At 36.4% G+C, this 13,042-nt stretch overlaps 2 protein-coding genes across 3 annotated transcripts in view; one reads left to right on the top strand and one right to left on the bottom strand.

The window, feature by feature from the left end:
- LOC125674557 (uncharacterized) overlaps window positions 1-13,042 on the bottom strand; it is a 412,455-nt gene that overhangs the window by 384,815 nt on the left and 14,598 nt on the right. The gene's annotated exons all lie outside the window — the stretch shown is intronic.
- Window positions 457-7,596, top strand: LOC125665716 (steroid 17-alpha-hydroxylase/17,20 lyase-like). 2 transcript variants are annotated; one of them, XM_048898508.2, is made up of 6 exons: window positions 457-1,105; window positions 2,239-2,448; window positions 3,963-4,092; window positions 5,725-5,987; window positions 6,338-6,465; window positions 7,102-7,596. In XM_048898508.2, the coding sequence occupies exons 1-6, from the start codon at window positions 554-556 to the stop codon at window positions 7,313-7,315; spliced, it is 1,497 nt and encodes a 498-aa protein (XP_048754465.2). In that variant the 5' UTR covers window positions 457-553; the 3' UTR covers window positions 7,316-7,596. The 2 variants fall into 2 exon arrangements, with proteins under 2 accessions (XP_048754465.2, XP_048754468.2); XM_048898511.2 differs by having other exon boundaries at window positions 493-1,570.

Here is a 13,042-nt window from a genome sequence, read left to right on the forward strand (position 1 = left end):
CTCTATATTTTATATTCCTTATATTGTAAAACTTATACGGTACCAATTTTGATGCACCAGATGCACATTTCGACAAATAATGTCTCTTCAGTGATGCTCAACCGAAATGTTTGAAATCCGAAATAACTATGAAGTTTTAGAGCTAAATATAGCCAAAAACAGCGTGCCAAAAAGTGGAGCCAAATTCGTCCAAGGATAAGAGCTATGCATGAGGGAGATAATCCTTAATTTTGAAATGAATTTCTAAATTTTATAACCGCAATTAAATATACATCATGTGTTAGGAGATTGATCACTGTTCGTTATCTTCACTCTTTTAGACATTATTAACATTTATCTAGCTTAAAATGAATTATGACTGGTGCTAATTGGTAATAAAACATCTTACTTGTGGGGAATCTTGAAAATATAACCAAACAAAGATATAAAAATAAGTTTTATCGGCTACAGTGACGTAGTTCCCTCGTGCATAGGTTATCTCGACGTATTAATAGGAATTCATTCGTATCTAAGCCTCGCTTTGATATCGATGTCTTGTTGAAGTCTTAACAAAATGTGTACTGTTCCTCTCATTTCCTTTTTCATCATAACCATCTTGTCATTTTGGCTTCTGAAAAGATGGCGAAACCGAAAGACTTTTCCTGGTCCGGTTGGCAAACCCTTTGTCGGAGTACTATTTGATTTTGACTTGACAACTTTACACTTAAAGTTATATGAATGGAGTCAACAACATGGAAATGTTTTCGAGTTTGCAGTAATGGGACAGCGATTTATTGTCCTGAATTGTTCGGATGCTGCTCGAGAAATTTTTCTTAAGGAGCCTAACGCGTCGATCGCAGCTGCTCGTCCAAGTACGTTCTTTGGAAAGTACTTGCAAGAAAATTACGAGGATGTCTTTTTTGCGTCTCCCGATTCGAAATGGACCAAAAGAAGAAAGTTAGTGCATCGGTTGCTTCATGCCTATGGCGAGGATCTCGTGAACAACGAACATCAGATCAAACAAAACCTGGTCGGATTGATCAAGGAAATTCAGAATCTGCATGACCAATGCTTTGACCCAAGAAGCAATGTAGAAGAGTTCATCTTAAATGGGATTGAGAATCTGGTGAAATCTTATTCACTATATTCATTTTTGGTCGGATTGCATAAAGTGCAAATTGCTTATGAAATGGTGAATGGCGGTAATAGGGTACTTATTTTGTGTAATCAACTCCTCCCACACCTCTAACTTGACATTTGTCAAACTTTGTACAGATGGTATGTACACAATGAAGATGTGCATGGGGCATTTTGAAATTGATCGAACATGCATTTTCAGAGAAAACAAAAAATACATGCAGTTGAACCTTGTCATTTTTAAGCATATCTTGAATAGACGATACCTATTTTGTGTAATAAACACACCTCCCACTTCTGACTTGATATACGTCAAACTTTGTACAGTTATTATGGATACATTGATGATGTGCATGTGTCTTCTTGGAAGTGATCGGAAATTTTTAAAAGAAATTACATGCAGTTGAACTTTGTCATTTTTAAGCATGTCTTGAATAGACGGTTCCTATTTTGTGTAATGAACTCTCCTTCCACCTCTGACTTGAAATTCCTCAAACGTTATACGGTTGTTATGGACACATTGATGATGTGCATGTGTCTTCTTGAAAGTGATCGGACATTTTTGGAAAAAATGCATGTAGTTGAACTTTGTCATTTTAAAGCATGTCTTGAATAGACGGTACCTATATTGTGTAATCAACTCCTCTTACAGCATTTATTTGACACCATTCAGACCTTGTACAGGTGTTATGGACGCATGGAACAGTGCTTTTGTCTGTTTTGAAGTGATCGGACATTCTTCGAAAAATACCCATGTATTTGATGTAGTTGAACTTCGTCATTTTTAAGCATGGTACCTACTTTGTGTAACTAACTCACAGCTTTTACTTGACATTTTGAAGACCTTGTACAATGGCGGTATACATGTGGCATTTTAAAAGTTATTCTGTTTTTTTTTTAATATTCTACATTAATATGTTGTTTTTTCTCCAGTATGTTTTATACTGCTGTCTCTTTGATAGATAACATATCTTAAAGCAATCCGGCCATTTCTGTTCTTCAATTGATTTTCTACTGATAGATTTCTGTCTTCTTTGTAAAAATAACTCTAAGAAATTAATGTTTCCAATAATTTTACGCGTTTGATTTCACTAAGTCATTTAACACTAATCTAATTTACAGATGACTGGAAATTGCACAGGTAGAGACAGCGAGATGCACAGAATTATGAAACAGTTTGATCATATCAGCAATGACCTAGGGAACGTCGGAATCGATATGCTATATTCCTTTTTCCCTTTTCTGCGATTTTTGCCACTCAGCTATTCCCAAAAAATCAAAGAGTGGTTTAAATTGAAACAGCAATTTATAGGAACCCTTGAGAAACAAGCGGTAAGTTCCAGAAATTAACATTTCAAATGAATTGCTTACAATTGTAACTGTATTTAGTCCGGTAGAAATAGAGAAATTCTTCGAAATGTGAACTAATTGCAAAAAAGGTTATGTAAAATCTATATTGATTTGGAAAGCTCTTATTTTGGGGCTGAAACATCATTTAATGAATAAAAATCGCCAAGAAGTGGAAATTCCAATTAAAATTAAAATGTTTCGAAATAAACTCTTTGATTTATGTCATATTTGAAAACATTAATGTATCATTTAACAGATGTGACAAGTTTAGAAATATTTTTTAAAGGGAAAACTGTTATTTTGAGGTTGAAACACAATTTATTGACGAAAAATCGTCAAAAATTGGAAATCCATGTTTCAATTGGTGCCCTTTGATATGTATTATATTTCGATATATCAATGTAATATAATCTTTTAATAAATATGACGGTTTAGAAAAAAGAACTGAAAGCTTGAAGTCCAAAAACGTTACTTTTTAAAGTGAAAAACCTACAGAAACTGTGAACCTCCATTCAAAATCCTTTACTATATTTTTCAAAATATTGTGATGGCTAGGTTGACCTCTGCTTTGATAAATTGGATGTATTTAGGGAGCTTGTGTGTCTGCCGAACAACAGTTGCCATTTTCAAGTTTTCTTTTTATATGCAGAGTACATATCTTCAAATATAAAATGATGCAAACATGAGAAAAACTTATCTGGCTGAAAATTATTCCCCTATGTGGTCTTCGATCGTGAGGGGATCCGGGTTATCCAATAGATCCTCAGTACCCCTTGCTTGTCATAAGAGGCCACTAAATGCGGCGGTCCTTCGGATGAGACCGCAAAAATTGAGACCCCGTGTCACAGCAGGTGTCAGTGTGGTACGATAAAAATTCCTCCCTGCTCAAAGGCCATAAGCCCCGAGCATAGGCCTAAATCTTACATGTGTGAAAGTTGACATTCAAGACAATGGAGATAATGTTATTTAAAATAGCAGATTTGGACGTTGGAGGAATAGATACTTTTTGTTACGCACTTGAAATGTAAGTTAAGTGATTTATTTTCAATCTCACGTGTATTACATCGTTATTCTGCGTTTTTGTTTAAATCGTCGTAACCTATCATTGTCATATAGACGTGTATGAAACGTCCGTTGGCCATACTTTTAAATGTCGAAATTGCTAACTTTTCAATGAATATTTATAGGTTTTCCCCTTTATGATTTTTTCTGAACTTTCGGATGTTTAAATATGATATACCAAGGTACTTTTTTTCGTTAAGAAAAACTTTGTTGGAATTAGTTCACAATAATTTTCTATTTCTACTGGACTAAATCACAATAGTGCACAGCATGGAGACTTTAAACATAATCATGGATGGAAGTTAATTCTGCATTGTACGCAAGTTTGACTGAAAAAGCTTAATTATGAATGTTGTTTAATTCCCTCTGGAGTGCATTCAAGTTCATTGGAAAATGGTACATGTGCTTTGCATTAGTCTTTATGACTGTTACAGGTACATGATGCCGGAAAGAAAGGGATTTATCATTCCTTGAAGAAAATTACCCAAGAAAAAGATAGCCATGGCCAGCAGTGGTTCACTGATGTCAATGTCCATTGTCTTCTTATAAACGTTGTCACAGGAGGTATGTACACTGTGAAATAGTTCAACTTTTTATGACAAATTCCAACAAAGTTTGCAAAATCAATTTGGAGGACAAAGATTTTCTGTCCACCACTCGATCTCCTCGCGGTCGTCAAGGAGAGAATAACAGACTAGAATGTTTGCCTGTGGTGACGATAGGTATGTCATTAGGTGAAAATAAAACGAAGATATCGAAAAGTGATCAATATCATGAATACCATAAGGAATACAGAATTGAGAGTAGATCCTTGTAAACACAAAAGGTGGCATTAGGTGCGTAGGAGAAATAAGCATTCCTTGTCCACCGTTAATCTGTAGTCAAAATCTTTATCTCAAGAACAATGATCAATCTCACAACTCCTGTAAAGAATTAATTCAAGATTACTAACTGGGCATACACGGACCCCTGGACATACCAGAGGTGGGATATGGTGCCCAGGAAGAGTAGGAGTAAGCATCCCCTGTCGAACTGTCACACCAAGTTGTATAAATTTGTGAATTAGATCGTTATATAACGACCGTAGAATTGACGAAATGCTGACTTTAAAGGAAATTGTTGAAACTCAAACAGTAACTTACTTCTCATTAGCATGTCTGCACTCAAAGAACCGCCGCGGTGGTCTAAGGGTTAGAGCGTGTGGAAGGCCCGGGTTCGAATCCCGGCCGCGATAGACCTAAGTCGTTAAAACAGATAGTGACAGCTCCATCGCCAAACGCTCGGCATCAGGTGTGAATGTCACGGGTCATCGGAGATGACGTCAAAAACGGATGACCCGTGTCACAGTAGTTGTGAAACGCTAAAGAACCCCACTACTCAATGGCCGTAAGCGCAGAGCATAGGCCTAAATTTGAAGCCCTTCACCGATCTTGAGGACGCCTCCATATGAGTGAAAAATTCTCGAGACAGATGTTAAACATTACAAGATACAATCAATCACTCAACCAACTCAAAAAAATTGATCATACGCAGAACATACAATCTGGCAACGTTATTCTTGATATGCTAAACGATAAAACACGATGCATGCATGTATGGTGGGATATGTTCTTGTCCATCTCAAGTTCTTGTTCATTCAATTGAAAAAATTTCAAGTTCTTGTTCATTCAATTGAAAAAATTACCATTGCACTAACAGTCCACCTGTACATACAAGTACTCCATTTCGTAGACAACAACACCATGCGATTCAGACACTCTACACTCCGCCAGTGTTTCGATATGGGTACAGCAACATAGTTAATGTGGGGAATCAGACTAGTCCACCAGGAAATAAAGTCAATATGATGGGATATTTTCTCAATACAAAAATACGTATTCGTATCTATGGATATCGTTCATACCAAACCAAATGTACATGAGGTCTCATTTGTTTCACTTTTACCTTACGTCAACAAACAATAAGGTCTACATCCTATTCACACACAAAAAAGTTTACTCCGTTGCATTGAAAGTTTTGAATAGATTATATGAAGAAACCTAAGCTAGTTTATACTTGGATTTTGTTATACCAGAATACAGATTGAATTCAATGCTTATCACAGACTCTTTCAATCAACGTAGTTACAGATAAAAAAAAATTCGAATTTCCAGAATCTTTTCTTAAAAAGCTGTGCAAAGACATATTTTCTTATAGGTTACCTGACAACAAGAGGAGCACTGCTATCCCTGATCCAAATTCTTGCCAAACGACCTGAACTCCAGAGGGCAATGCAAGATGAAATTGACAGCGTTACTGGAACAACCAGAGAACCTGCTTTGGCAGACAGACATCAATGTCATCTGGTGGAGGCTGTTACTTTGGAGACCCTACGATACATATCCCATGGAGTTATCACCCCTCACTGCACATCCCAGGCCACAGAAATATTGGGTGTTCCTGTCGGCAAAAATACCCCGGCATGTTGTTTGACTCTTTATCTTTCTTAGAGGTTCCGTGTGGATCCGGGTTAGAATAGGTCCCCAGTACCCCTTGCTTGTCGTATGAGGCGACTAAATGGGGTGGTTCTTCGGATGAGACCGCAAATTCCGAGGTCCTGTGTCACAGCAGGTGTGGCATGATAAAGCACCAAGCATAGACTTACTTTTTGCCCCATTGGCGGCATCTCATATAAGTGAAACATTCTCGAGAGGGAGGTTAAACAATATAAAATCAATCAATCAATCTCTTAGAGAAAATTATTTTGAAAGTTTTCTTACATACTCTTTATGACACTATATTATCATGTTCATCTATTGTTCTTTACTAGATTCTCCTCAACTTCTGGACGATACATCACAACGCAGAAGAATGGCAGGAACCTTTTTCATTTAGACCAGAGCGGTTTTTAGACAAGGACGGTAGTCTATTGCCTTCAACTGATCCTGTTAGGAAAAGGTTATTCAGTATACAGTACTTAAACATGGACTTCTTTTTTTAAATCAAGAAAAATATTTGTAGACATATTCAATGAAAGATGGTAAACAATTATTGACTGTTCTGGTTAATCTAAGGATTCAAAGATATTGACCAAGACGAAGCAGAAAGGAAAATAATGGCGTAAAACTGACAATAATGCAAAGTCAAACACATAATACCGGGCTACCGACCAAGGTAGCTTAGTTGTTTGGAGGCATGTTTTGCATCATACGGCCGCGTCAAACCTACATTTGGGACCTTTCAAATGAATTCTTATAAACCGAGATAAAGTTTCCTCACTGGTATCGCCTTGAGCGACATAGATGTCAAAATGTTCTTCATCAATATCATTCCAAATCCGGTACATGTAACTATACCCGCTTTACTTCTGTTCTTACCCGACTGTTTTCCACTTTTCAGGATCCAGTTTTATTTGAAATCAGATGAATCAATAAAATGCGTTTTGTTAATTTGTTAATACATTTTTGCATTGACAGGTTGGGGACGTTTTAATTAAGAGATGTCGAAAATTCATTGTATATATGTTCAGAATTATCGCCGATATTTGGTTCCCTTCGTTTAAATAATTTGGCATCATCTCATCCTCTTTTTCAGAATGATTGTATTTGGATTAGGGAAGCGCAGCTGCGTTGGAGAAGCATTCGCCAGGGCCCGGATGTTTCTGTTCGTGGCTACTGTTCTTCAGAGTTTCACCATCACGGAACCTGATGACGCTGACCTTTCGGACCTTTTGCCAAGAGAGATGGAAACTGGTCATATCTTACAACCCAAACCTTACAAAGTTCGATTCATACTGAGAGAAAAGTAACGCAAGAAGAACGATGCCCCAGTACATCTAGAGGCTGCTTCGCTGTATTCAACTGACCTCTGAGTAATCTAACATGACCCATACAAATCATATACAATTGGTGCACATCACGGACATTGGATACATGATTTTGCTTGACATCGTTAGGAGCTAGGCATATCGTTGATTGACTGATAGTTTGACAGAAATATTCCTGTATGTTTAATTGTTGTAAAAATTCATTTCCGATTTCTTTGTATATTCATATTTAATCAAGATTGAAATAAAACATATTGAGATTATTTTTTTTTATATATATCTAATCGAAAATTACGTACATGGCAATTCGACTTTGGGTTGACGTTCTCTTTACCAGCATTCCATTTTGGGGATAACCAATGAAAGGTGAAGATAAACGAACAGTGATCAATCTCCTTCGAGGAATACGAAATAGAGAGTTGGGCAAACACGGACTCCTGGATATAACAGAGGTGAAATTAGATACTTAGGAGTAAGCATCCCATGTCGATCGGTCACACTTGGCATGAGCCCTATATCGTTATCAGATTAATGGAGTAATTCGTAGTCAAATCAGTGTGTCAATAACGGCCTAACTATCGGTATGAAACACGCTAGACAGCATTTGACCCAATGATAGGTTGTATTGACAAACTAGATTGTTATAATGACAATGGAATTTGCGAAATGCTGACTTTAAACGTGACTGTTGAAACTCGTGTAACATCAGTAACCTGCCTCGTTTTAAAAACTGATCATACGTAGAACATGCTCTTGCGTATCAAATCAGTTGAGAGCTATAAACAAGACATGCTGGTGATAATGGAATATTGCTACATAAATATGTGAAGTTGATGATGGAAAAGCTTATATCATCCCGTTTGTCATCAAAGTTGAGTTTTTAGTTTGCTGTTAATATTTATTTTCAATAAAATATCTAAGTAAAACACAGATGTAAATGACTCTGTGGTGTCCTTTATTTCGAGTTCACAGGGATATATCGAATCGACATGTGAATGAAAATGATTATTGTTAATAGATAAAACGTCGTCGATATATCTAAATGTCGAGTTGAAGGCCACAGCAAGAAATTTTTTCTTCTCGTGTATAAGCTTTTGAATACATCTGCTTCATAAGAATATAAAAACAGGTCAGCTAACAAGGAGCACAATTCGTTCCCATGGGAATTTTCAAAAGACTGTTGGAAGACCTGATCACCACAGACTATGAAGATGTTGTTAATGAGGAACTCTAGCATATTTTTTATTTCAACTTCAGAGTACTTGTGTGTGGAAACAGGGTGGAGTATAACAAAGTAATTTTTTGGATTATGATCGTTAGTTACGAATATTTCCGTTTTCCATTTTTGTTGAAGCAATTGACCATGATGTTAAAACATTTAGTCTTTAATTTATCGTGCTGAAAGGTCTTGATGGTGTTGATTAGAGAAAGGTTTTACGATTTCAAGTTTACTAAAAGTTCTTTAATTTTTTTAAAGAATCCATATTTGATTTACACCTCTTCTGGCATATGTTGTGACACCGTACTTTGAAGTTTCTCCTTCACAGCTATTAAAATTTTCGTGAGGAGCAAAGATAGAGACTTAATATAACATTTACTCAATCCAGCAATATTAATGTATCTTTCTATGTAAGGGTTTTTGTGAAGTTTAGGAATCCAGTACAGAGATGCATAGGTATGGCAGCTCGTATTCACCCATTCCATTAACTGGGATATTAAATGTATCTACAACTGAAGCATGATTTTGAATCATTTCATCTTTTTACAGAGCAGTTGGAGTATAAGTACGATTACCAAAAGTGGGATTGATGCCAAGTTCGTTTAAAATACAATTGTAATAATGAGCCTTACAAACAAAGACAATGTTGTTACAAGCTTTGTATGCTGGAACCAAAACATTTTACTAATTCTTTTATCACTTCTAGTTTACTAAGCACAGAAGGATAGATTGTTCGTATTTTTGTTTAAGTGTGTCTAAAACGGGATTTTGATATTCCTCTGGTACTTTTAATCCATTCTGACGAGTTATCAAGTACTTTCTCATATTTTGCCCATCGTCTGACATAATCGTTGACAGAATCCATAATAGAGATGAAGTTCTGTCGCCCATTGAAAGGTTTTTAAAATTTAGGACCATTTAAAATAAGTGATTTCTGGTCCTCGTTTTCAACTACATGTATATCAACATCACCAGTAATGACATGTCCAGTTAGGACTATAGTTGAAAGGAAACAAAGAAGAACACATAGGTGGATTAAATATACGAGTGTCTAATTCTGGGCACTGCAAAGTTTGTAATTAAAAAGTTTCAATACCAATAACAATATCAGAAAGAAAGTGTATATTCACAGAGGGAAATCAATATCTCTGTATCATGAAGCCAAAGTCTAGCATTTAAAGGGAAAATGTTAAACATTGAACGTCTGACGCAGCCTATCATCCGCATGTTAGTCTGATTTTCAACCAAGAACTACCGTAGTTTAATAACGAACAACAATCAATCTCACAGTCGTACATGTATGAAGAATACAAAATTAAGAGTATGACAATCATGGATCCTTAGAGGATCAGGTGCCCAGGAGTATGCATTCCCTGTCGACCGGTCAAAATAGCCACGAAATCTATACCGTGGTCAGGAATATCTGCAAGGCCCAGACAGATGGTAATCCAAACACAGGTAATATGAATGAGAATATATCCAAATGCAATGAATTGATTGATTGATTGATGTTTTCCGCCACTCTTAACAATTTTTCAGTTATATGGTGGCGCCCAGTTTTTGTTGGTGGAAGAGAGAACCCAGACACAATGTACCTGGGAAGAGACCACCGACCTTCCGAAAGTAAACTGGGAAACTTTCTCACTTACCGGCGCGAGCGGCATTCGAACCCGCGCTGACAGAAGTGAGAGGCCGTGTGATGTTGAGCGCGATGCTCTAACCACTCAGCCACGCAGGACCAAATGCAATGAAAGTGCCTTCATAGCCTTATAAAAGAAGAATGCTGTAAAGGTTGCAAAGGGGGTCGTGACTGGTCGACAGGTCGATAGTATTCAAAAGCTCAGCTAAGCTATGCCACGGTTTGATACTTTATTGATAGAAAGCTATCAAATTTATAAAAGATGTTATCTAAGGTGATCAATAAATCTATGACAACCCGCATGACTTCACCTTCTCTATCACTTTTTGACAACCCGCATGACTTCACCTTCTCTATCACTTTTTGACAACCCGCATGACTTCACCTTCTCTATCATTTTTTGACAAACAGGATGATTTCAGCTTCTCAATTGTTAACTTCCCATATTTATATAGCAATATTCCATAATCACCTCACCTGTATGTGGTAAGATTTAGGGCCCACGGCAGGTGTGACCGGTCCACAGGGGATGCTTTCTCCTCCTAGGTACCTGATCCTACCTCTGGTGTGTCCAGGGGTCCGTGTTTGCCCAACTCTCTATTTTGTATTGCTTATAGGATTTATGAGATTGATGAGTGTTCGTTATCTTCACCTTTCATCTTCACTTTTAAGTAAAAACAACTAAAAAGAACAGCAACCAAAATGATTTCATTTTGACAGAAAGTTGAAAAAATATCTAACTTATAATAATTTTTCAGTACACACGTGGGATTTTTTTTATATTTCAGCGTAAAAATTTTTTTTGAAGAAAACGTTTTGAGTTTTATGTTTCAGTTAATGCTAATCGAATAGTAGCATCAGTTGTATTTGGTAATACTTACTGCAAATAACATATACTGTACATTATACATGATAATGATTTTACTTACATTTTCTGTAATACGAGTTCCCTAACAACTTTTATGAATTCATATATAATATGTAACAGACTCGTCAATAAAACAGTGTTATGGAAAATGAAATCTCGCCCATTGAGAAATTAAGTTTGCATTTTTTATAGAATTATGAGATTAATCACTGTTCTTTATCATCACTTTGTCATTGGGGACACCAATTATTACGTAACTGAGCGTAATCGTTATCTGTAGCAGGCTATTCATCAACTAACATACAAATCTGGAAGTGGGGTAAGCTAAGTACCAAGTACTACTGAACTTTAGGGAAAAGCTAAACATGAGAGACGTTAAAAGGCAGGCAAAGATGCATTACAAACAATTTTGTTACATCGTCCTAGATGCCCTCTGTTTTTCAGACATTTTCAGAAATAGATTCAGACATGCTATTTCCAGATAATTTTTGCACAAGGAGGACAAGGAAGCCAAGATTAAATTGTTGAACTTTACCTCCAGCTCTATTTTACGAGAAGGATTTCTTGATAACTCATTCGACATTTGTTCTGCTTCAAGAGAATAAATAGAAAACTCCAGCATGCTGAGAATGACTGGTTCTCGTGTCTAAAATATGAACGTTTTAATTGTGATAAATATTGCCTCTCTGTTGGTTCCTTAAAATCCCATTAAGTAAATGTACATGGCTTAAATGTGAAATTACAAAAAGCACCTGTCAAAGAAGCTTGAATGTGCATGATGTTTAAACTGATACAAAAGCGTAGGCGCTCAGATCTTGAATAATGTAAATAAAGAGAATAGAAATATAGAGGAAATTCGAACTATGATCGTGAAATTTCTTCCTCTTCTTGATGTGGAGTTTTTGTTGTTGTTTATAATGTATTTATCTTGATGTATATTAAGGTATGCTGTAAAAATTAATTTCACAAACGTTTGAAAATTTACTTCACCCACCGTATACTAAAACGAAACAAAGCTTACAACTACCTTGTCCCCTTTCGTGCCACACGAAAGAAGTAAATACCAAAAAGTCGACAAATTCGCCGCATACTCGTCGAAAAGTGAGACGTGTTCAATAAAAAAACCACAATGAAATTAATTCATCTACACAAATTCGCCACATTTCTATTAATTCCAACAACTTTTTACTCAGATGTTCAAAATTCGCTCTACCAATCATGGAAGTTGAATTAAATCTGAAACAATGTCAACCGTTCCGGATTGATCACATAGGTCCGAGTGAATTGTGATCGAAATGCCAGAGGATATCTCCTATAAATACAAAATTAAGAGTAGGATAAAACATGGACCCCTGGACATACCAGAGGTGGGATCAGGTGTCTCGGAGGAGTAAGCACCCCCTCCCCCTCCCTGTCAACCGGTCACACCCGCCCTATATCTTCATCAGGTAAACGGAGTGATCCGCAGTCAAAACCAATGTTTAAAGAAAGGTTTAACAATTAGATCAATGAACAAGTAGAGGTAATGAACAGTATAAAGAATACTGAGCTCAATATCTTGATCAGGTATTCAATCTCTCAACTTTCATTTTTTTCTCATCATTTGTGTATGAAATTGATGAACCTTTTATTTTTCTATATGTGTTGTTCAGTAAATGTCGGTGTTTGATGAACTGATGTTATCATTACGGCTGACTCAAGGTGTGAAGTTCATAAACCAGTATTCTCAAAGAGCAAACAGAACTCCGACCCTAAAGAGCCTGGGAAATAATCAAAAGAACTAAGTTCGTTTGGTATCATATTTGGCCATCTGAATGAAATGAAATGCATGTTGAATCAAACTTACTGACGGAGATACACTTGTCTCAAAAATAAAACGAAGCTTTGAGGAAAATTTCATAAAATTTAACCACTTTTGAAGATATTTGAATATGTCCGAGTGACAAATTTTAGTAAAGTGTGTCAAAACGGTCAACCTTTCCT

Source organism: Ostrea edulis, chromosome 10, assembly GCF_947568905.1.
Source record: "Ostrea edulis chromosome 10, xbOstEdul1.1, whole genome shotgun sequence".
Lineage (NCBI taxonomy): Eukaryota > Metazoa > Mollusca > Bivalvia > Ostreida > Ostreidae > Ostrea > Ostrea edulis.

What these genes read in the sequence shown, in the direction of transcription:
- LOC125665716 (XM_048898508.2), top strand. Translation starts at nt 554, where the DNA reads ATGTGTACTGTTCCTCTCATTTCCTTTTTCATCATAACCATCTTGTCA. An exon ending in TATAAACGTTGTCACAGGAG is followed by an intron (nt 4,093 to 5,724) that starts GTATGTACACTG and finishes ATTTTCTTATAG; the next exon opens with GTTACCTGACAACAAGAGGA. An exon ending in ACTGATCCTGTTAGGAAAAG is followed by an intron (nt 6,466 to 7,101) that starts GTTATTCAGTAT and finishes CCTCTTTTTCAG; the next exon opens with AATGATTGTATTTGGATTAG.